Genomic DNA, 24472 nt, shown 5'->3' on the forward strand with positions numbered 1-24472 from the left:
ACTGCTATATTAATGAAAGCAGGTTAAATGAATCGTTTCCATATTGTGTTTCAATAATATTTAGCACCTATTTTATTAAGCCAGAGTTTACATTTGCTTTATTTGCCTCACAAGTGATGAATAACAACTGCCTGTCAACTCATCCAAGCTTCGGAAGATTAAGGAGATGCATAACTTAGCAAATAAATCAGGGACAAACAAAATAATGTTTCCAAGCAGAAGCGATAACAGTTTAGCACAAATGAAAATATATGTGGGAAATTTATATTCCAACTAAACTACATGACATGCCGTAAATGAGCTATGCAACTTTTGTTTGGCAAAATTCAAGATGAACGCCTTTGTTTAGTCCCTGAAATGTTTCAGACTTTCTAGGTCAAACAGGAAAACAAAAAATATTTAAGCCTAGTCTTCTATGTTTCTATAGATGATTTTAATATTTTTATAACCATGAAATTAAAGCCAATTTTCCACAGAGCAGGCACCATTTTATAAAGAGAAAAACAAGCTGAATCCAGAATCCATGTTCTGTTTTATTGAAAGTAGAAGATGCAATTAACAAAATGCAAATACATAAAAAACAAAATAACATTAAAACATGGGAAAAATAAATAAACTTCATAAAAAAAATAAAACAAAAGTCAAAAACACTGATAAATTTGTAAACACTTTCAGAGACAAGCAAACAAAAGTGTACCGATCACTTGTTCCATTTCTAAAAAATGTACTTTAATTGCAGATTATACAGAAGTCTGAAAATTCCCAATTAACTTGCATTCTTAATTGTGAAACGGTACAAGGAGCCACAAGCGTTGCAGAGAGCAGAAGGAGGTGCGACAGCCTGGGTTTAGCTGTTCAGTCTGACGTGTGAACGTTTCCCCAGGAATGAGAAGGCAGACTGCAAATCAGCAGCTTCAAATGTGCAAAATAAAATCATGTTCTAATCAAGCATTTCTTCACCCTATGATTTGTTTCCTTTTCCGTTTTAATACTGGGCACTTAGTGATGTCACACACTTGTATACTGAACATAACAGACAAAGGAGCATATTTCCTGGTACCAAATTTCAGTATTGCTTAAGTCAAGGGAAACCATAAGACTACCATTAATGCATCTTTCTTTCTATGGTACAGACTGTTAGATGAAAAGGCAGGGGACATGTGCGAAGAGTTAAAGGTAAACGCAGTACAGAAAAGCAGGAAAGAAACACATCTACAGATATGAGGGAGACATAGGAAGATACCTACAGACCTGAGAGCTGCTCTAGGAACAGGCCTACAGACCTGAGAGCTGCTCTAGAAACATACCTACAGACCTGAGAGCCGCTCTAGAAACATACCTACAGACCTGAGAGCCGCTCTAGGAACATCCCTACAGACCCAAGAGCCGCTCTAGAAACACGCCTACAGACCCGAGAGCCACTCTAGAAACACGCCTACAGACCTGAGAGCCGCTCTAGAAACACGCCTACAGACCTGAGAGCCGCTCTAGGAACATCCCTACAGACCTGAGAGCCGCTCTAGGAACATCCCTACAGACCTGAGAGCCACTCTAGGAACATCCCTACAGACCTGAGAGCCGCTCTAGGAACATCCCTACAGACCTGAGAGCCGCTCTAGAAACATCCCTACAGACCCGAGAGCCGCTCTAGAAACACGCCTACAGACCTGAGAGCCGCTCTAGAAACACGCCTACAGACCTGAGAGCCGCACTAGGAACATCCCTACAGACCTGAGAGCCGCTCTAGGAACATCCCTACAGACCTGAGAGCCGCTCTAGGAACATTCCTACAGACCTGAGAGCCGCTCTAGGAACATCCCTACAGACATGAGAGCTGCTCTAGGAACACGCCTACAGACATGACAGCCGCTCTTGAAACACACAGAGCCACTACTCTGTGAATTATAGCATTAACAACAAAAGAAGATAAAACACTTCCTACAGCTCAACACATACTTCCTACACATGTATTTGGGCACAGGTAGCATATTCCACAGAATGGGTCCAGTCAGTTACTAAGTGTTGAAATGTTAAGTATGCTGCACACTGAATGAGTTTCTCAGTCTTCTTGTAAAAGGTTTCTAGCCCAGGTACTATAGAGCAAGCTGAGCCTAGGTCTGGTACATTTAACCAGGAAATGGCCACCCTGCATACTGCACATGATATCACTGAAATTCACACTGGTACAAGTGCAACGTATATAAATGTGTATAAACACATGTACACACAAACACATATATGTATGTCTCCTGATTTTGGACTGAAAAACTGTTTTTATACTCACTCATAAAAATATCCATTATTATGACAGAAAAGGAAATTACCTGAACAAACCAGGTTAAAAATAAACTGCTGAAAAAGTTATTTCATACTTATAGTATGCCATATTTCTTTAAACAGGTAGGCCCTTCTTTTTGGTAATGCATACCCGAAAGTGGTTAACAAGCTCATCAGTTCACATTACAAGTCAAGGAATTCATTTTTTTTCAGACTTTTTTGTTGCTTTAGTATCAGTCCAGAAAGATGGATCATGAACAGGCTAAATGTTGTCAATGTCACAACAGCATAATGCACTTGTTATTGAAAACAGAATGTGCGCTTGACTAGCAGAAAAACAACAGTATCTGTGTTTTTTGAAACACACAGGACCTGGGCGGATGGGTGGCTCATCCTGATAAGGCACTGTTCTAGTGCATGGACGGGCCCCATGGTGTGGTATAGAACATGGACGGTGCCAGTGTTGACTGGGTGACAGCCCTGCAGGGAAATGCATTGTTGCATTATTGGATATTATTGGCTCAAGCACACCCAGGGATGAGAGGGTTTAGGTCAGCTGGGATGACAGCATTTCGTTGTGAAGCAGCGACCCCTGTTGGTCAGTAATGCACCTGCAAGTCCGCCTGTTAAGCCGCACGTGAAGCGTCTTCCTCACACTCACGTCCGTGATCGCAACCTGCAAACTGCCTTGTGATAGGAAGTGGTGGCGTGACCTCACGCTTCTGAGGAGAGTGCAAGCTGGTTTGACAGAGGAGGCAACAAGCACTGATAAAAATGCCACAGGGCATTCCAAAGTGGGGAAGAAAGGGGGGGACAACAAAAAAATATATATATTACACAGGGAAAATCCACAGGCTGTAACATGGTTGGCAACTAAAGAGTAAGGAACAGTTAGCGCTGAAGACAGTGCTCAAAAGAAAAGAGCCCTGCAAATCCTTTCTGAGTGAGTGTTTCGGATCCCTGTTGTCTGAAAGGTGGAGTCTTCCTCCACAGAAAACAGAAGCATATCCGCAGCGTCCCTTTGGAGTCGAGGCTGGCGTGCAGATGAGCAGTGGCGAATGTCCCTGGACTGAACAAGTCTTCGCAAAATATTTGGCATTCACGAGGAGTGGTGAGCTACATCCAAAGGAGACTGGATGTGCTGTCACTCGGAATCCATAAAACAAACCCGCGCATACCAGCCTGCATCTGAAAAATAGAGCAGAACCCATCTGGAGGGACTGATGTCGGACTTTTACAGGAGCGCCACGTGGTGGTCTGTCTGAAGAGCCCCACACAGACGGTCCGCAGTGAGAGAGTCCCTGACAGCGCAGGGTGTCAGAGCAGAGCCCCCTCACATGAACCTGCCCATAGATATGCTGCTGAGCTGAACAGCTCTGTCTGTTACCCTGGAGGGAAATGGGGAACCTACACTCAGCTGGAAAATGCCAATCAGCTGAACATGGCAACCCTGGCTTAGTAGGGATGATAGGCTGGGGCTAGGATGGAGGTGGAGCTATGAGTCTCAGGGGGCTACATCATAGGGGGAAGATAAGAATACAAGCATATACCTGTGCTGTACATGTATATTCTCAGAGGTTTCAGGGTTGCTAAGGCTAGTTAAAAGGTTGCTTCAGGGTTGCCGGACATGATACTTTTCAGGGTAACCAGGCCTGAGTTTCAAGGTTGCCAGATATGTCGATTTTCAGGGTTTCCAGACGTTGCGAGGTGGATTGACTCTCACTTGCAAGAGGCAGAGCTCTCCTCTCCGCTCGGGTGCAGGCGGCCCAGTCTGAGACAGGGGTCCCGTTCCGTCTCCCCGGCGGGGGTGGAGGTCAGGGGGGCCTGTGCCGTGCCATTCCTCGAGAGGGGCCCCTGGGGGCCGGTGCTGGTGCTGTGTTTGGGCAGGGTGGGGCTCGTCAGGGCCTCCAGAGTGCCGTCCGGATCCACCATGACGTTGATTACTGGGGAAAAAGCGGAGAAGATGAGGAAATGCACTGATGCAGATAAGCAAATAGGAAGTCCAGACCAAATCTTAAATACTACTGCAGTGGCCACTGCATCAGCACTGTATTATTCCCTCTTACTTTGCTCCCATAGTAAAAACACTGCTTAACCCAAGGGCCAAATGTACTAACACCTGCCCAAGGTAAATGAAAGAATGGACAAATAGCATCAGGATGCCTGCTTCTCCTGGACAACCTGTAGTACAGTGCACCATTTCAGAGGATTCACAGAACTAGCTTAGCAGTAGCATTTCTAGAACATCAGGATTCTTTCTGGACAGCCTGTCTATAAAAAGAATACAATGAAAACCTGATCAGCCTGGAGACTGAAGAAGCAGAGCTGTACAGTCACAACAAAAGCTCAGTCCTCCAACATCTCTCTCAGTCTAGCCCCACACCCAGGGTGTGTGTGTGTGTGTCTACAGATGTGTGTATGTGTTTATCCTTTTGAAGACTTCACAGACTTCACAGCCCCGCCCCCTGCTGTGACACAGGCACTTGAGTCTCTTACCCTGAAGCTGCTTCTCCACCCTCTTCAGCTCCAGCAGAATGGAGGAGATCTCCTGCAGGGTGTGGTTACAGGGACACAACACCAGTAGAGGTTAGAGGGGGACAGGGATGTCAGCACCCATCCTCCCAGGACTCCACCCACCAGACTCCATCCTCACAGATTTCGGTTAGAGTGTGGGGAAGGGGAAACTGATGAGGAGCCAACCGCTGTTGACTCTGCCTCCCTGGACTCCACCCCCCTCCCTCACCCCCATGGATATTTAGAAGACAGGGGATTACTATCCAATTGGAAGCCATTTCCATCGACTCCACCCCCGCTGGTTTGGTCTTGTTTGGGACATACGAACATGCAATTGGTCAGCGCTACATGTATATCAGAGACAGATTTTACATAATGAGACAGACATACAGACATACAGACCTGATGGATAAGAGGCCATGAATCATGACCATTCTGCAGTCAATTATCTCAGCCAATCATATCTATGCAGATCAATGAACTAGGAGAATGTGAGCTACAGCGATGTTTAACTTTCTAGTGACAAAACGTGCAACCTCTCACAACAGCTGGCCTTTTATCCAAGACAACAGGATTTTTTTACAGTCATGGCTGGACTTTGGCAGTTATTGTTGGTGTTAAATAAAATTCTATTTTTTTAATCATGGGGCCTTGTGTTTACTTGGTGAGTCTGCAATGTGCTTTCAGTGTGGGCTGAATGCCTGATGATAATAAAAGGTTTATGGCCTACAGACCAAATTTACACCCTCTGGAAGAAGGCAATTTCAGCATTTCAATCTGCACCTGGTACTCAAACCCAAGGTTGATAACCATAGCAGTGGGCTAATTATCTTTGTGTGTATGTGCGCGCGCGCGCGCGTGTGTGTGTGTGGCCTGTGTTTTTGCACACTGTGACTCATTTCATCACATTTGGGCTAATGTGGAACTCCCTCCAATCAGAGGAGCCCTCCCAATCAGATCTGAACTCAATGTGGGGTCACCTCAGGACTGTGGCTGAAGGATACCTACAGCACACTGCCATTTAAAAGACTCCCATTTTTAAAAAAATGAAAAAATATTTTTTTTAAATGAACTTATCTAAATACTGGTGTACTGGTATGTGGCCAACGGCAGTACTCTGAATCGAAATACTGGAAAATATCCCTCACCTTGTTGGATGTTTTGAGAAGCGGCATGTCACTCTCGGACTGGAGCTTGCTTTCGATTTCATCCCAGTTCCGGTCTTTGTCCTTAAACAATATCCTAGAGGAGCAGCAAAAGAATAAAAGGAAATGGGTCAGTTTGACATTTCCCCTTGGACGCCTGTAAGGTCAGCCGAGTGAACGATCAATCAGGCTCTGGGGGGGAGGGGGGGGGGGGCACTGTGGAGCAACACACCTGCACCACTGAGCCAGGAACAGAAACACACCTGCACCATTGAGCCAGGAACAGAAACACACCTGCACCATTGAGCCAGGAACAGAAACACACCTGCACCATTGAGCCAGGAACAGAAACACACCTGCACCACTGAGCCAGGAACAGACACACACCTGCACCATTGAGCCAGGAACAGACACACACCTGCACCATTAGGCCAGGAACAGAAACACCTGCACCACTGAGCCAGGAACAGAAACACACCTGCACCATTGGGCCAGGAACAGAAACACACCTGCACCATTGAGCCAGGAACAGAAACACACCTGCACCATTGAGCCAGGAACAGAGACACATCTGCACCACTGAGCCAGGAACAGACACACACCTGCACCATTGAGCCAGGAACAGAAACACACCTGCACCATTGAGCCAGGAACAGAGACACACCTGCACCATTGAGCCAGGAACAGAAACACACCTGCACCATTGGGCCAGGAACAGAAACACACCTGCACCATTGGGCCAGGAACAGAAACACACCTGCACCATTGAGCCAGGAACAGAAACACACCTGCACCATTGGGCCCTTTCCCTGTAGGGCCATTTCCCCCTCATTTCCCTCATTGAGTGCACAGTCCACACACTCCGTCCAAACTCCTGGACTGCGTTTCCGTGTTTTCCCTACTTCAGTCAGGCTCTGCAGTGACCATGCTTCATGGTATTTTGCCTCAAAGTTCAAATAATTAGCTAATAAATTTCAGGCTAATAAATACTGATGCATGCCATAATTAAAATGGATGCCTCCCTATGAAGGACCTGTTCAGGTCAGATGGACCAATCTCTGGGACATAAACCTCCACTGCAGGTCTAATCAATCAGTTTATTTGCGCAGGTACAATACCTTACCAAACCCAGCCAGGGGGATCCTGTATAAAAAAAGCACAGGAGGGCGCAGAAAAACAATCTATAATTTTACGGATGACAGCCCAAAACCTAAAGAGCTCTGCTCGACTGGACTATTAAATTCACCGTGCCGGAAAGTGTCCAGAATGCCAGTCATAAACATTTACCCTGGAACTGGCTGTTTGACCGACATGCTGTCTGGGACACGACTCAACGCGGGCGGGTGGTGGGGCCGCGGGGGTGAGGAGAGTTCTGTTTTTGTTGACTGTTCACATTCAGAAAAATCTGGCTTCAGAAAATCTTTCCCTTGCAAAAACAGGAAGTTGTTGGAAAATCAGGGTGAGAGAAACAGCGCCCCCTGGAGTGCATGTGTAATTCTGCTGTGATGCCATGAGATGGTATTGTGTGCAGTCTAACCATTGTGCCAGGAACATAAATAAAAATCTGGGCCAGTAGCTATTGATTAGCGATGCTCTGTACATCTATAACAGAACAGCTACGGGAGATGACGCAGGGACAGATATGTCTCCATTTAAGTGGTAATTGGAGAAGGAGTCAAAGTGGAGATGTAAGGAGGATCTGAGGCTGCCGTCTCCTTCAGAACAGACTGAATGTCAGACTCGGCCCAGCCCTGCTACAGGGGGGTCAGACTCTGCCCAGCCCCGCTACAGGGGGGTCAGACTCTGCCCAGCCCCGCTACAGGGGGTCATTCTCAGATAAGACATTAAAAACCAGCAGCAATGTCACAGTGAGACACTGTGTAGCACACACAATCACTTCACTGTGTTGTCAATTCCCCCTCCCCCACCCACACACACACACACTCAGCTCTACCATTCATTTTCATTCAGAGACCCCACATAATGTCCCCTCTCCACAAAGCTCTCTGCTGGATGGGCATTAAATATCACAGGTTTAATAGAAAGAAAACACCCCGCTGGTGCACTTCTGCTTTAATGCTTCTCGTATACGTTATGTTAGCAGCGACAGGGAAGTGTGCGTCGTAAAATTCCTGATTCATGGTGCAGAAAATAACTTAAATATTTCTACACAACAAGAACAACACTGCAGACTGGAAGCGACAGAGGATGCTCTTACACGGTAATTTACACATCATTACACACTCATGTCTTAGCTTAAAACATGCTGATGTTCTGATTGGTAGCTGCAGAATTTTACATGATGGTTTTTACATTAAATATTTCCCTGCCATTTCCAATTGGTCTTATCTTCGTTCAGGCTCTCTGTAAGTAAACACATACAGCTTCTGGCAGCCAAATTAATTTAGATCCAATTAAAAGTTAAGGTCAGACATGCACAAGTATTCTTCTGTAATTAAAATGGAAGCATCACCTTATTTTGCCCGCTGTTTTGTCCATAGATTGGCGGATTTTTACAGAGAGCTGGGAAACTGACGTCAGCAGCAAACTGTCCAACACAGCCTAAAGGAAAAGAGAGAACAAAATCAGTCAGTACACTCATCCCAATAAAAACCACTAACAATCTGCACACTCATCCCCAACCAACATGGCTAGCAATCGACACACTCAGCCCCAATCAAAACTGCTAACAATCAGTACACTCATCCCCAACCAACACCAAAAACACTCAGTACACTCATCCCCAACCAAAAACGCTAACAATCAGCACTCATCCGCAAATAACCGTTATCAATCAGTACACTTATCCCCAACCAACACCAATAACAGTACACTCATCTCCAACCATCACCACTAGCAATCAGCACACTAGTCCCAAAACATGACCCATAACAACCAAAAATAAATAAAAAATTTCACATTCAGTAATTAGCCTATTCAATTTTTTTTGGCAGTCTGCATATTGTAATGCAGTGAGTGGGAGATAAACAAAATAACAGAAACAGAGATACTCGACAGGGGAAATTGTTCTAGAACATTCCACATTATTTCCTTATGGCACAGTTGCTTTTCATCTGAGGCAGACTTTCCTGAACCTCAGATGGAGCAGCTTAGCTCTAGTTCTCACACAGCTCAGTGGTCACAGACTGTGAGAATTAAGGAACGTACAGTAAAGGAGGGAGCGCCACCTGCTGGCACAAATCCAAAGTGCTTTCTGTGTTCTGTTCTCCTAAATGAGTAAGATAGACATGGTATCCCGTGAGCTCTGTACAGAGTAGAGAAAAGTAAACTCATTCAAACTGTGAGCGAGGGATGGAACTTTTGTACACACCTGACCTGGGACAAATACGTGTTTGAAATATTTTGACTGTTAATATCAAATGCTGGTAAAATTTGAGGATACTCCAGTTGATCTGAGAAAATTTGGGTTGTTTGGGCTGCAGATGGGGGGGTGGGGGGTGGGGGGTTGAGTGAGCAGATCAGAGTGTTTGCGGTGCGCAGGTGCAGACGGGGGGGTTTCCGCAGCGCCAGGGCGTCCCACCTCCTCCCGGTTCCAGGTTCGGCGGCGCAAGGCGGTCTGGGCTTCGCGGGCGTCGGGGGGGTGGAGGCGGAGCTCAGCCGGCCGGCCGTTGATCTCGGGGGCTTTGGTCAGCACGATGGGCGGGATCTTCCTGAAGTTCAGGCTTTCGTCAAACACGCGGTCCACCAGCTGGGGGGAGGAGCACAGAGCGCGGGTCAGCTGGGGGGGTGCAGGCTTACTGTCCCTCTGAATATAGATGCAAACTGTTGGTGGAGTAGGTTTGTAATATGCGCTGTCAGCACCTGGGCTTTACAAAAATCAGTGTCCATTGTTTGAATGTGGTTCAACAGAGAGGGAAGCAGGTTTGGGGGTGGGAGAGGGGTTGAGAGTGCTCCTGAGAAGGGCTTACCTCTTCGCGGGTGTCGATGGCGGATCCGGGCGTGGTCGCAGCGGTGCTTACTGTGGTGCTGGGCGCGGTGCCGGAGGAGCCGACCGAGTCGATCTCGCCCGCCACGTCGTGGATCTCGCGCGCCAAAATCGCCAGATCCTTCGCCAGGTCCTGACTGATCCTGCGCACACAGGGAAATAACCTATTACACATCAGAGGGGTCCTTACAGGGAAATATTACACATCAAGTGGGGCTTATCAGGGAAAGTTTCAGACTCAGATCCCAGAAACTTCTAGATTGTAGATCTAATAAAAGATTTGTGTGTGTGTGTCCCAGGTGTGTGGGAGGTAATGAGTACCTGGCGATCTCCTCACTGTGGGAGGTCCAGTCCCGGATGTACTCCTCCTGGTCCCTCATGCGATGGTGTCGGAGCGCCACGCCCCCAGGGCTGCCGGGCAGGGCAGGGGTGGAGCCTCCCAGACGGGCCCCCCGCAGGGTGCTTCCGGGGCGCAGACGGCCCGGTTTTGGGGCGTTGCGATTGGAGCCAAACTCGTCCTCGGACGTGGAGGCGTACTCTGGGGGCAGGCGCCGCCATCGGCCAGGGGCTGAAGAGAGAAGACAGAGGGAGGAGGGGAGGAGAGAAAAAGAGAGAGGAGAAGAGTGAAAGAGAGGGAGCGAAAGACAGGGAGGAGAAAAGGAGAAAAAGAAAGGAGGAGAGGAGAGGACACCCACAGGTTCAGTGAGATCTGCTGCAGCCGCAGGCTCTGTTCCCTGCCAAAACACCACGCTTTCGCTTCGCAACAGTGATGAGCTCAGCTGCCTTCCAAAAATGGCCTTACATACGCTGGGATTCAATCACAGATTAAAGAGCCATCGTACAGAGAAACTGTAAAACAGCCAAGCAAATATTCAATAAGCAAAGACTGACATCTGTGTTAAATTGCATAGTTCACTGCGCGCATGCTGGTTTCTGTTCCAACCAATCCAAACCTGGATTTATTTTCTAAACAACCACTGGAGGGAGACAGAGCTCAAATAAAGCAGATCCTTCCACAGCTGGCATCCACAGTATAAAGAGGCCAGATCACCATGTGACACTTATGTACCTGCAGTACACATCTGTACAGAAAGCTGGAATACAGTCATCTTTTCTTTTTTTTGCCAACAAATATCCCATTCTGCTTCTCCAAAGTGGCAGACCTTTTAAAGAAACAGACTGTAAAGACATGTTCAGCTGGTTTAACAGTTAAAAAGGACACACCCTTACACAGCCAGAGAAAGAGACACGGCTCAGACAAAACATGAACTCTGAGACAGACACAGGTGCTCAGTTCAGACCCAATGCACACACACAGGAATTTAACACTGGATTCATCTCCAAGCACCAGGCCTGAATCACTGCCTGTGTGCTGTATTTCCTGCCTGTGCGCTGCCTGTGTGCTGTATTTCCTGCCTGTGCGTTGTATTTCTTGTCTGTGCACTGTATTTCCTGTCTGTGCGCTGTATTTCCTGCCTGTGTGCTGTATTTCCTGCCTGTGCACTGCCTGTGTGCTGCATTTCCTGCCTGTGTACTATATTTCCTGTCTGGGCAGGGTATTTGCTGTCTGTGTGGAGTATTTCCTGTCTGAGTGTAGTATTTCCTGCCTGTGTGCTTCCTGCCTGTGCGCTGTATTTCCTGCTTGTGCGCTGTATTTCCTGTCTGTGCGCTGTATTTCCTGTCTGTGCGATGTATTTCCTGCCTGTGTGCTGTATTTCCTGTCTGTGCGCTGTATTTCCTGTCTGTGCGATGTATTTCCTGCCTGTGTGCTGTATTTCCTGTCTGTGCGCTGTATTTCCTGTCTGTGCGCTGTATTTCCTGCCTGTGCGCTGTATTTCCTGCCCGTGTGCGGTTTTTCCTGCTTGTACACTGTATTTCCTGCCTGTTTTATCGCAGTACTCGCTCTCACCTGCGGAGGCGCTGTGCGCAGAGGACGTGGGCTTGGCCTTGGCGTCGGGCAGCTTGGTGACGCTGTTGGCCCGCAGGCGGGCCGGCGGCTTGGCGTCGGCGGCGGAGCCGGAGCGGAGCCCCAGGCGCAGGGCGGTCTCGGCGGAGAGGCGGGTGGAGGCGGAGCCCCGGGCGAGCGTGGCCTCCGAGTCGCTGCGGGCCGACAGCGAGCCCGGCCGGGTCCGGCGCGGCTGCGCCAGCAGGTCGATGCGCGACGGCGCCTTGCGGCCGGCCGGCTGCCGGGACGTGGAGCTGGTGGTGGACACCTCCGAGGCCACCGACGCCCGGTCGGCGTCCGCCAGGTCCGTGTCCGAGGCCTCGCCCAGCCGCGCCCGCCGCAGGAGGGAGGTGCGGGTGGGGCGGGGCCGCAGGGCGGAGCCCGACTCCGGTTTGGAGAGCGGGACGCGGGCGGAGGAGGAAGTGAGCGGGCCGCGCCCGTGCGAGCGGGCGGAGCCCGTCTCCTGGTCGGAGGAGAAGGCGGAGTGGGGGAGGGACGAGGCCGGGTCGTCGTCCGTCAGGTCCAGCGAGGGCCGGCGGGAGCGGGGGCCGGGGTGGGCGGGGTTACGGGGCTCCCGGCTCTCGGAGGGGCGGGGCCTGGCCCTCCTCTCCAGGTGCTCGCGGGCGGTGGAGCTGGGCGTGGCGGCGCTCTTCTCCTTGTGCAGGCTACTGAGCGTGCGCCTCTTGGGGGCGCTCTTGCGCTCGGCGTCCCGCGCCGCCTGGCTCGACGCGGCGTCCGCGGCGGGAGGGGGGCGGTCCGCGGGCCCTGGGGGGGTCGGCTCGCCCTCGTCCCGCAGCCGGGCCTCCAGGAAGGCCATGACGGCCTCGGTGTCCCGGAGCAGGGCCACGGTGTCCAGGCTGCCCCCCGAGTCGCTGCGCTGGCGGGCCGGGGGGGCGGGGCCCTGGGCGATGCGCGGGATCAGCTCCTGGGGCACGTGGGCGGAGGGCTTCTCCACCGTGAAGCTGCCCTGCCGAACCAGGGGCTTCTTCTCCTCCTCCTCCCCCCGCTTCTCCCAGGCGGGGGGCCTGGACGGCAGCGCGGGGGTCTGCTTCGCCTGCGTCCCCGCGGTCGCCACGGCGCCGGCGCCCCCCCTGTGCCCGGGCCGGGGAGGCCGGTCCTTCTCCTGGGGCTCGGTGTCCTGCTTCTCCCCGATGCTGCAGGGGCCCCGGCCCAGCTGGGGCCTCTCCTCGCCCGGCAGCTGCGGCAGGGCCCTCCTCCTGCGCTCCGTATGCCCGCTGGAGCATACAGCAGACTGGCCTGACCCGCTGACATCAGCGTCTGAAAAACAGCCAATCACAGGGCACATTTACTCAGGCTGTACTACAGGGCATATTTACTCAGCCTGTATTACAGGACATATTTATTCAGTCTTTACTACAGGACATATTTACGCAGTATTTACTACAAGACAGGTTGTATTTACACAGAATTTACTACAGGCAGTGGAGTATGGAGCCACACCCACCTTTCTCTAGGACCAAGGCCGTGGCCTCCCCCCCTGAACCTTCAGGGTCAGTCCTTGTGTGATTGGCAGCTAAACTGGCCCACTGGGAGACCCAGGAAGAGCTGCCCAGGGCAACCAAGTCTTCCGGAAGAATCTGAGGAGCAAGATGTCAATGCTCAATACGTCAATACAGATCAATTAAAAACACAGATCAATTACCGATGCAGCCTAATTAAGGAGCTAAAAGAGCAGGGATGGCTGGTGATATTGAGGAAGAATGTTTGTGAGCATGTGTGTGTGTGTGTGTGTTTGTGTGCTTATGCGTGTGTACCTCTGTTGCACTACAGCCAGGCGGTTTAGCCTCTGCTCCTTCCTGCAGGTGCTCAGGACGTCCCGTTCTGGCAGAGTCCCGGTTCCCCTCCACCCCAAACACCTGGCCAGTACAAAGCGGGAAGCAAGCGTCTGAAACCAGAGCCCCAAGCGCACAAAGCAGAACACCTGCAGCAAACCTGCCGCACCACAGGGACAGCCTCCATCAATGAAGAGCTAAAATAAGCCCATTCCCACTGTGAACTCCCATGTGAAATCAGCCCTGTGGTTTGGGTACCTAACCCTGACCATGTGAGTGCTGACTGGCTGACTGTGGCAGGCAGGCCCACAGGCAGACATGCTCATGCGGGGAGGGAGCTGCTTTGATCTCATCATTCTACAGCGAGTTGCCCGGCCAATCAGGCACCTGCAGGGAGACTGTGACAGCTGCTCATGCGATTCACTCCTCTGACACGATAACTGTGCAGCCATTCAGAATCTACAAAGACTGTAAATGGTGAAGGTTTTGGGGGGAAGACTGTAACAGGCGGGAGTTTTGGGGGTCAGACTGTAACAGAAGGGGGTTTTGGGGGGCAGACTGTAACAGGCGGTGGTTTTGGGGGTCAGACTGTAACAGGAGGAGGTTTTGGGGGTCAGACTGTAACAAGCGGGGGTTTTGGGGGGCAGACTGTAACAGGCGGTGGTTTTGGGGGCCAGACTGTAACAGGCGGGGGTTTTGGGGGTCAGACTGTAACAGGCGGGGGTTTTGGGGGGCAGACTGTAACAGGCGGTGGTTTTGGGGGCCAGACTGTAACAGGCGGGGGTTTTGGGGGTCAGACTGTAACAGGCGGGGGTTTTGGGGGGCAGACTGTAACAGGAGGTGGTTTTGGGGGTCAGACTGTAACAGGCGGGGGTTTTGGGGGGCAGACTGTAACAGGAGGGGGTTTTGGGGGGCAGACTGTAACAGGAGGGGGTTTTGGGGGTCAGACTGTAACAGGCGGTGGTTTTGGGGGTCAGACTGTAACAGGCGGTGGTTTTGTGGGGCAGACTGTAACAGGAGGGGGTTTTGGGGGGCAGACTGTAACAGGCGGGGGTTTTGGGGGGCAGACTGTAACAGGCGGTGGTTTTGGGGGGCAGACTGTAACAGGAGGGGGTTTTGGGGGGCAGACTGTAACAGGCGGGGGTTTTGGGGGGCAGACTGTAACAGGCGGGGGTTTTGGGGGGCAGACTGTAACAGGCGGGGGTTTTGGGGGTCAGACTGTAACAGGAGGGGGTTTTGGGGGTCAGACTGTAACAGGCGGTGGTTTTGGGGGGCAGACTGTAACAGGCGGTGGTTTTGGGGGCCAGACTGTAACAGGCGGGGGTTTTGGGGGGCAGACTGTAACAGGCGGTGGTTTTGGGGGGCAGACTGTAACAGGAGGGGGTTTTGGGGGGCAGACTGTAACAGGCGGGGGTTTTGGGGGTCAGACTGTAACAGGCGGGGGTTTTGGGGGTCAGACTGTAACAGGCGGGGGTTTTGGGGGTCAGACTGTAACATTCAGGGGTTTTGGGGGGCAGACTAACATTCAGGGGTTTTGGGGTCACCTTATCGATCATGCGGCGAGCCTCCTCCTCCTCGTGGCTGGGCTTCTCCAGCTCGATGGTGTAGGTGCCCTTGTCACTGTGGTCATCCTCGTGCTCCTTCTCCACAGGGGGGCGGGGGGCAGATTTGGGCAGGTCGGCAGGGGCCGCCTGCTGCCCCACGCTGGTGGGGGCCCGTCCCGACCCGGAGGGGTCTTCGGACCTCTGCTTGAGGAGCAGGCGGGAGGCGGTGGGGGCGACGGCGGCCAGGGCGGAGGCCACATCTGCGGAGACCCCGCCCATGGCGCAGTCGCCGGGGGCGCGGCGGGAGGGGGGCGTGGGGCTCGGCCCCTCCCCCAACAGAGGCGCCGTCTGAGAGAAGGAGTAAGACCTCCTCTTCCGGGGATTGGCCTCGTCAAAAAACTCGATCATGAAGGCCTTCCTGCTGACAGGGCCCGCCCCCTCCCGGCCCCTGGCCACGCCCTGCCCCGCCCGACCTGGGCCCGCCTGCAGCCGCTCCTCCAGCGCTGGCTTCCTGCCCAAGCGGAGCCCCGCCCCGTTCTCTGAGTCGCTCTGCGTCCCGTCCACATGCTTACTGCCTGGGAGGGAGAGAGAGAGAATCCCAGTGTTACAGCACCCCACTGCAATATCACTGCACCCCACTGCTCTATCACAACACCCCACTGCAATATCACTGCACCTCACTGCTCTATCACAACACCCCACTGCAATATCACTGCACCTCACTGCAATATCACTACACCCCACTGCAATATCACTGCACCTCACTGCAATATCACTGCACCTCACTGCTCTATCACAACACCCCACTGCAATATCACTGCACCCCACTGCTCTATCACAACACCCCACTGCAATATCACTGCACCTCACTGCTCTATCACAACGCCCCACTGCAATATCACTGCACCCCACTGCTCTATCACTGCACCTCACTGCTCTATCACAACACCCCACTGCAATATCACTGCACCCCACTGCTCTATCACAACACCCCACTGCAATATCACTGCACCTCACTGCTCTATCACAACACCCCACTGCAATATCACTGCACCTCACTGCAATATCACTACACCCCACTGCAATATCACTGGGCCCCACTGCAATATCACTGCACCCCACTGCAATAACACTACACCCCACTGTGCTGTTACTGAACCCCACTATAAGGCACTTTGGTGTCCCAGAGTGCAGTAACCTTTGCTAACAAAAGTAAAATGCCTAAATGTGTGTCTGACCCAGGGCATGTGACACATTGCAGCCCAGCCTGGAGCAGCGGGACGCCCCTCACCTTTCAGCCCCTCGCCTGGAGCAGCGGGACGCCCCTCACCTTTCAGCCCCTCACCTTTGAGCCGCCTCAGCTGCACCCCCACGTCGCTCTGGACGCTCTCGCCGCCCTGCTTGGCGGCATCCCGGCGGGCCAGCGGCGGCTCGTTCTGGGCCAGCCAGTCGGCCACCTTGCTCTCCGAGGCCATGATGGCGGCCTGCAGCGTGCTCAGCCCCGCCCCGCCCTGCAGGGACGACTTCCTGGGGCGGGGTCGGGGGTCGGGGGTGAACTTGGCCACGTGGTCCTTTATGGTGACCTTCCCGGGGGAGGTGTTGTCAAACTCGATGGTGAAAGAGGCGTGGCCGGGAGCGCTGGCGGCCAGCGCTACGGCAGTTGCCGGGGCGACGGCCACGCCCTCGGTGTCCTTGGTGGGGACCTCGTGGATGCTGCTCTCTGCCTTCTGCACCTCTTTGGCGGGGATTTCAAAGTAGCTGGGCTCAGAGCCCAGACTGTAGAGCCCGTCATCCTTGGAGTTCTCACATCGCTGGGCCTCCATGCTGCCTGAGAGAGAGAGAGAGAGAGAGAGAGAGAGAGAGAGAGAGTGTCAGTATCTGTCTGTCACAGAGAACAGAGTCAGTATCTGTCTGTCAGAGAGAACAGAGTCAGTATCTGTCAGAGAGAACAGCGTCAGTATCTGTCTGTCAGAGAGAGAACAGAGTCAGTATCTGTCAGGGAGAACAGAGTCAGTATCTGTCTGTCATAGAGAACATAGTCACTATCTGTCTATCAGAGAAAACAGTCAGTATCTGTCTGTCAGAGAGATCAGAGTCAGTATCTGTCTATCAGAGAGAGAACAGTGTCAGTATCTGTCTGTCAGCGAGAGAACAGAGTCAGTACCTTCTCTGTATTCTCCACCTTAATACCTACCCCGCTATTCTCCATCTTAATACCTGTCCTGCCATTCTCATGGTTTTACCTGTCCTTCCATTCTCCGGGTCTTACCTGCTCCACTATTCTCTTGCTTCTTGCTGGATGATTTTGTTTCCTGTTTGAAGGAATTCTCATCGTCAGCGTCTTCATCCCCCCACCAAGATGGCTGCCCGTACAGAGGCGTCCCCCGATGCACCGTTGATAAGTCCCCTGGAACACAGACAAGAAACCTTTTCCTTTCTACTGCCCAATACCATGCGTTTTTAACACAGAAGCCTTTATGAGGTGCGGGCCATTTTAGCCCCTTACTGTCCTAAACACACAGTTACAGCACAGTGTAAAATAGGCCCTACAAATTCAAGAAAAAACAGAGAAGCACACAAACACAGCCACGGTATCCCACGACACTTAACAGCAGAGGCTGTTTTGTCCACGTTCTGAACACTGCCCCTAGCAGTGCCACAGCCTGTGGCTGAGAATGATGCAGAGAAAGTCCTACGCTTTATAACACACTGTAGCATTCTCCGGCAGACCGAATGCTACACACACATAGCCACTCTAAAAATGTAACACACTCTCCTGCTTATTCACCTGATGCTTCCCCCGCCCCAAAGGAAACAGATCCCATGCCTCTATGCCTCCGTGCTAAATCTGCAGAAAAGGCTGCAGCATATTTGCATAAAGCTGACAGGCTGCTGGGTAAAATAAGTAGCTGGCAGAGGAAGTGAAGGCCCAGGCAAGCCCAGCCTGCCGGTATTTATTTGAAGCTGACGGGTGTGAGAGCGAGACCAGTGCAAACGCCGCCCCCGTGCTTCTGCGGGATGACGATCGTAATTACATGCATCAGGGCGCTAAATTGGGATAAACACAGTGATCTAGGTTTCAGAAGCAGGCTTGTGCTCCGGCTCCAGCTAAGTGCTTCAGAACATCTGCTGAGTTGGAGCAGGCACTGCCATAACCAAGACTCCACCCTGTGCACAAGACTCTGCCCTGTTCCTGATACTGCCCTGGCCACAAGACTCCGCCCTGTCCCTGAGACTCCACCCTGTCCCTGAAGCTGCCCTGGCCATGAGGCGCCTCCCAGTCCACAGGTCTCCGCCCTCTCCCTGACATTGGCTATCCATATAAATGTTCATCACGCTAAAATGAGAGTAGGATGTGGATCTCCAGGGTTCACTGACCCTTTGCATCCTGCCCACCTGCCATCTTGTCCTCCCCCTTGTGGGTGTCTGCAGGTTTAGACGGCCCCTCGCTGGCCCCCTCCACAGCCTTGCTCTCAGGGGGTGTGGCCACAGGTGGCTTGGCTGGTTTAGGCGAGTCCACTTTGGACTGCTTCTTGCTCAGCTGGAGCTGGCTGGTGAATTTCTCGTGCTGAAGGAGTAGAACATCATCAGAACCGGCTACAGGATATGACATCTTCAGAACCAGCTATAGGACATGACATCTTCAGAACTAGTCACATAAATATGACTGACATCTGATAACTGCATATTAAGCAGGTTAAAGAGTGACCAGTGTGGAGACTGTAATAAAGGGGAGTGGGGGTGTGTGGGGGTACAGGGGCTGTAGTGGAGGGGGGTGTGGGGGTAGAGGGGCTCTGTCCTACCTTCAGCGCCTCCTCTGGGACCTGCAGCTCTCCCCGCACCACGGTGAACAGGTTGGTATGTGAGCAGTGTTAAGGAAAGCCTTTCACATGGTACTGCTCTAGTGTCCTCTTTCAACCACACAAAGGGCACATACAACACACCAAAACAACCGCAGATACATAGAAAGTGGAACAGCATTCAGGGGATGAAAGGTCTGTGCTGACCTGCCACAGACCAGGCCCTGGGCCACCGAACTGCACTTCACTCATGAGAATAATGTTCTAGGGCTCCGAGCCAAATGCGGGAAAACTCACAACAGGAACTCAAAGCACAGATGGAAAATATGGTTTCATACGTGAACACGGACAGAAGCCCAGTGAAAGGTGTGGTTCCATCACTGCTGGTCTGTTTGCTTTTCCACTGTTCGTCTGCTCTAATTCCCTCCAGAACACCCTCTTTGTGTTGTCATACTTCCACCCAAAGATGGCTGCTAAAGTCTGCATTTTGACTACAAGCGTCCTGTGATACCCCTGCCTTGACCGCACCGTTTAAGGACAACTGGCCCAATAAGGACCGGTGGGATCAGACGGGACATAAGCGAGGACATGAGGCTCAGAGGACACGCAACCAAAGCGCCGCTAAAATCCCAGCATGCACCAGTACAGCAGGCATAGGAGGGACGGGGGAAATGCAGCAACTGTGAGCTCAAATTTGTTCTCAGAACACTACAGTGCTCCCATTTTAGGAGCACTTGCTCCTGAAAATTGATGTGCGCCAACCGGAAAAATAATTTAGGAGCACATCTACTGACTGGGATGCATTAGGGTGCTCCTACCTCAGGAGCACATGTTCCTTGGAAGTCAAATGTCTGAGTTTTCCAGCATTCATCACGAAGAGAAAGCTTGACCCATGAGAGCGAGGTTCTGGTTCATTCCTTCCCCTAATAGAGCGAGGGTTCTGCTTAATTCCCTCCCCCAATGGAGCCCCGCAGCCTGCGTGGGTTAGAAAGCCTGTCACTGCGTGATGATGTCACCATGCTGGGGAGGTAATGATGCCTTACCAAACGCAGCCCAAACTGTGCCCTGGAGCTCAGAGGAAGAGGAGCGTTTGCTATGGCAGAGAAACCCCAGTGCGCACAGCCTGACATAACGATGCTGCAGGGAGCCCAGCGCACAAAGCGCTGCGCGCCCCCGAAAAAGCACTTAACCCTTTAAGGTGTAAGATCACATCTATATGATTAGAATCTTCTAAACTCAACATTCTAATGCTGATGTAACAGTCACTGCTACTAACTAAAAGCAAAGGAGTTGTAGAACACGGACTTAGAATGTTGAAAATACATTCCGGAAAACCTACTCTCCAAAGGGTTAAAAGACCCCGGGAAGGCCGCGGGTGATGCGCTTCACCTGAGTCTGACGCCAGGAGGGCATGAAGAGTTTGCCACCTTGTGATGAGTTTAAAAGGATATCATATCCAAACCTCAGCTTATCGTCCATCTTCAGAGTGAAGTACATCTGCTCCTGGATTCTGACGTCGTTCACAAACGTCTGCAATAAAAAAAGAAACACAGATTCCATTAACAGTGGGGAATTACACTCTCTACTCCACTCAACAATTTGCACAGCCCTGCCCAGCATGTTAATCATAAAATTAACATAAGGATCTAATTATCCTTAATTCATCTGAACGGTCTGAAGCTTCACTTCATGGAAATTTCAAGAGCGTTTCAATTCTGGAATGAAAGCATGCTCTCAATGGTCAATTTCAACTCAACTCAACTGATCAAAGTAAGAACAACCACAAGCAGTTGTGCAGTAGAACTAATGAATAAATTATGTCTGAAAAAAAAAAACCAGTTCCAGGATACCTGGCCTAAGGACACAGACTGTATGATACTTTAGTGATGTGATGTTGGGATATCAGCTCCTCTATGACACTTTAGTGATGTTAGGACCATTAGCTCCTCTGAGTTACAGGGTGTGAATATACAGTAAGTGCCACTGGTGACTGGGTCACACAGCCGATTCAGATCATTTAAAGTGCAGAACCTCTGTACAGCTTCATCCCCTGTGGTGACGTGGCTGTGTGCGAAATGAAGAGCTTTTATTTGGCGGTCAGGTGGGATGCAGCGAGCGGCGGTTCCCCACGGGCCCGTGAGAGCGGGTTATTAATCTCCACCGGGCGCACAATCGCTACACCAGGGGACCTGGCACGACTCCCGGATCGCAATATGAGGTTTAACCACTCTGGCCAAATCCAATCACATCTCTCACCTACTCAATATCACAAATCCCTAATGGCTTATAGGAGGTTTAGCCTTGTGTACGGCCAACAGCCAACCCACTGGCAAGTTCGCATGCAGTGACTCTTATTAGGTTTGAGATGGGCAGTTATTCTTCATCCCCCTCCTCACAGACAGCAGCTTATTGTTTGAGCTGGTGATACGCATGTGAACATGAAAACGTTTGAGGGGGAGAACAGGCCATTCAGCCCGTACGGGTTTGTCAGTTACCCGCAGTCTAGAGAGAATCCAGCACTGCGATCAAGCCTGGACCTGAAACCCCCTAGAGTCTCTGGCTCTGCTACATGACCCAGAAAACTGCTCCACACACTGGCAACTCTCAATAAAACACCTTTGCGATGGCCAGGATGTGGCTGAATGTTTAACCCTTTTGTATGTTTTTCAGAAAGGTTTTTTTTTCCCAAATTCTAAGACAGTATTCTAGAACACTACTGCTTTCAGTTACCAGTATTGATTGTTACATCAGCATGTTCAGAACATTCTAATCACTTATTTGTGATCTTATACATCAAAGAGTTCATTTGGTTTGGAGAAACTGGCACCTCAATGGCTTCAACACTAACCAAGGCTAGCCCTAATTAGCTTCAATACTAACCAAGCCCAGCCATGTGTAGCATCAGTACTAACCAAGCCCAGCCCTGCTTAGCTTCAATACCAAGTGCAGCGCTGATTTGCTTGAGCAGGGTGGAGTGAACAGACTGCAGTGCGTTATGGCTGCCAGCAGGAGGGGAATGTTTATGAGGAAACCACAGGGAGAGAGGGAATGCAAGAGCATGAGTCACAGGATGGGCCTATGAGTCGGACTTCCTGTCTAAGGAACTGTATCAGGAGTCATGCTGGCTCTGGTGGAGAATCTGGGGTTTGAAGCAGTTACACAGATGCATGATTCAGGTTCAGTACACAGAGAACCAGGCAGGAGAAGCATCAGCACTGTGTCATCCTACTGAAAGCAAGAAGACCACGCGACCTCTCCATCAGGAAAACATGTCTGTTTATTCTCAAATACCCTTCACTAACTCAATACCACTGCAGTCCCAAATATCTATTACTAACACAATACCCCTGTACCCCCAAAGATCACTCACTAACCCAATGCCCCTGTACCCACAAATACTGCTTACTCATCCCACCCCTGTGTACCCCACTCACCCCATTAAGGCTCCCCAAGTCCTTCACTTTGTGCTGGTCGCTGGCTGCCTCATAGTTGATGACGGCATGCTGCTTATCCACACTCCTGGACTGGAAAGACAAGCACAGAAACAGGGTTAGACTCCGCAGCTGCTGCGCCTCCTACTGGTCACACAGAGGCATTCAGAAAAGCCCCAAAACCAGGACCCAGCACTCCAATGTTTACGAACGCGAATCAGAAAGCAGGGATAGGGGCAGTTTGGCAGTTTGGAGCAGGGCGCAGCAATCTGCCAATGAGCACACAGCACCCAACAGCAGAGATACTACTGTATGCAGGAGGGCATTTATCAGTCTATTTCCCAATCACAGACTGAGCACATTAGATGCCAGGGTACTGTCTGAGATGTACAGATTTATGCAGAAGGATGGACGTTGTTACATTGACTGTATGACGCAGTGTATTTATGTGGTTTCTTGTAGCACAGAAGCAGCAGTGTATTGGCAAACTGCAGCCAGAGCGTATGTGTGAAAGCGCATAGACTCTCCCTTTTGGACAGAGTTTAACCTAATGAGCCGATTAGCACAAACTCTCCATTACACCCCCGTGATTTCAGTCAAACACACGCCTGTACTGCAGCTAACACTAGCACAGCCAGCCTGAACACTGCTAAAGCTCTGGTACAGCCATGACCTAGACCAAGCAGAACAAAACCTTCAGGGATTTTTTTTTTTTTTTAAACTGAAGAAATAAATTTACCATGACCTGTTTCCAAAAATATACAACATTAACAAGGGTACTGACACAGTTGAAATACTTGAATGCATAAGAGGCACAAGAGGAATAAAAAAATATGTATTGCCACTAAATCAGACTAAACCCTACATAAAACTGTAATAATACAGGTAGTCGGGTATTCTTGTGAACACACATGACTTTCATAAAGAATATGTAGCATACATTACCTTATAATATTACTTTAGTAAACATACCATATATGCCCTCAAATATTTTTAGTCATGTAAGAGAGAGAGACACAGCTGAAGGAGTATCTAATTTTTTGCATTAGGACACAGCATCCTAATCTCTACCATTTCAGGGGTAGGGTTTAAGTGGGCTGAATATGCAAAATTGGGGATTCCAGTTCCAATTACCAGTCATAATTTATTTATCCCATTAAAATCCTGTAGTTAAGAGGATTTGTCATTTCATCTATATTGACAGGTGACAGATTTCGCATTAGAAGCAGTATGACAGGACACAACAGTTTTGAAAATGAGAACCCATGGGGCCGATGCGTAATCCTGTTTTGCTAATCCTCACTGCAGAAGAGTCGTAACTCCTCTGAAGATTAGGCCAGATTAAAGAACATAAAAGACCAAACTCCAGAGCCTGTGTACCTGTAGTACGGCATTACTAAACTGCCCTGCAGGAACAAGCCTGTATAGTACAGCATGTGTGTGTGTGAGTGTGTGTGTGCATGCCTGTGCGTACTCCAGCGTGTGAGGAGGGGTTTGAGTGAAACGCACTTTAACTGGGGGGCGCTAATAGCACACTGCACAAAGGGCCTCCGGGTTATCATCACATCCTCATGTGATGCTGTAGACATGTAACCCCTCCCCAACTGGCCCAGGAGGGGGCTGTAGCTGGTGCTCAGAGTTTACACTGGATGAAAGGAACTCTATCAGTGTAAAATGAGCTCTATCTGTGAGTGTGTGCATGTTCAGGGTGATGAGCATGTGTGTGTTCAGGGTGATTGGCGTGTGTGTGCATGTGTGCGTTTATCTGGCTGTGTGTGATGGTGTGTGTGTGTGTGTTTATCAGGCAGTGTGTGATGGTGTGTGTGTGTGTGTGTTTATCAGGCAGTGTGTGATGGTGTGTGTGTGTGTGTGTGTGTGTTTATCAGGCAGTGTGTGATGGTGTGTGTGTGTGTGTGTGTGTTCAGGGTGATTGGCGTGTGTGTGCATGTGTGCGTTTATCTGGCTGTGTGTGATGGTGTGTGTGTGTGTGTGTTTATCAGGCAGTGTGTGATGGTGTGTGTGTGTGTGTGTTTATCAGGCAGTGTGTGATGGTGTGTGTGTTCAGGGTGATGAGTGT

General features: G+C 50.7%; 1 protein-coding gene across 5 annotated transcripts in view; it reads right to left on the reverse strand.

Moving 5' to 3' along the window:
- Positions 1-513: 513 nt before the first annotated feature.
- The window catches only part of LOC118218361 (centrosomal protein of 170 kDa-like), a 38109-nt gene continuing 14150 nt past the window's right edge, over positions 514-24472 (reverse strand). For 2 of the 5 annotated variants that reach the window (XM_035400965.1, XM_035400968.1), the window contains 17 exons: positions 22399-22488; positions 20416-20494; positions 18968-19026; positions 18543-18732; positions 17434-17571; positions 16510-16992; positions 15165-15739; positions 13603-13704; positions 13293-13425; positions 11792-13105; positions 10204-10450; positions 9866-10046; positions 9478-9645; positions 8410-8498; positions 5940-6033; positions 4774-4825; positions 514-4220 (listed from right to left, as the gene is read on the reverse strand). In XM_035400965.1, coding sequence (XP_035256856.1) covers positions 3997-4220; positions 4774-4825; positions 5940-6033; positions 8410-8498; positions 9478-9645; positions 9866-10046; positions 10204-10450; positions 11792-13105; positions 13293-13425; positions 13603-13704; positions 15165-15739; positions 16510-16992; positions 17434-17571; positions 18543-18732; positions 18968-19026; positions 20416-20494; positions 22399-22488 — 4218 coding nt within the window. In that variant the 3' untranslated portion in view covers positions 514-3996. The remainder of the gene's footprint in view (positions 4221-4773; positions 4826-5939; positions 6034-8409; positions 8499-9477; positions 9646-9865; positions 10047-10203; positions 10451-11791; positions 13106-13292; positions 13426-13602; positions 13705-15164; positions 15740-16509; positions 16993-17433; positions 17572-18542; positions 18733-18967; positions 19027-20415; positions 20495-22398; positions 22489-24472) is intronic. The other 3 variants (XM_035400969.1, XM_035400966.1, XM_035400967.1) reach the window with 3 other exon arrangements.

The sequence above is a fragment of the Anguilla anguilla genome, chromosome 18 (assembly GCF_013347855.1).
Source record: "Anguilla anguilla isolate fAngAng1 chromosome 18, fAngAng1.pri, whole genome shotgun sequence".
NCBI classification, from domain to species: Eukaryota; Metazoa; Chordata; class Actinopteri; order Anguilliformes; family Anguillidae; genus Anguilla; species Anguilla anguilla.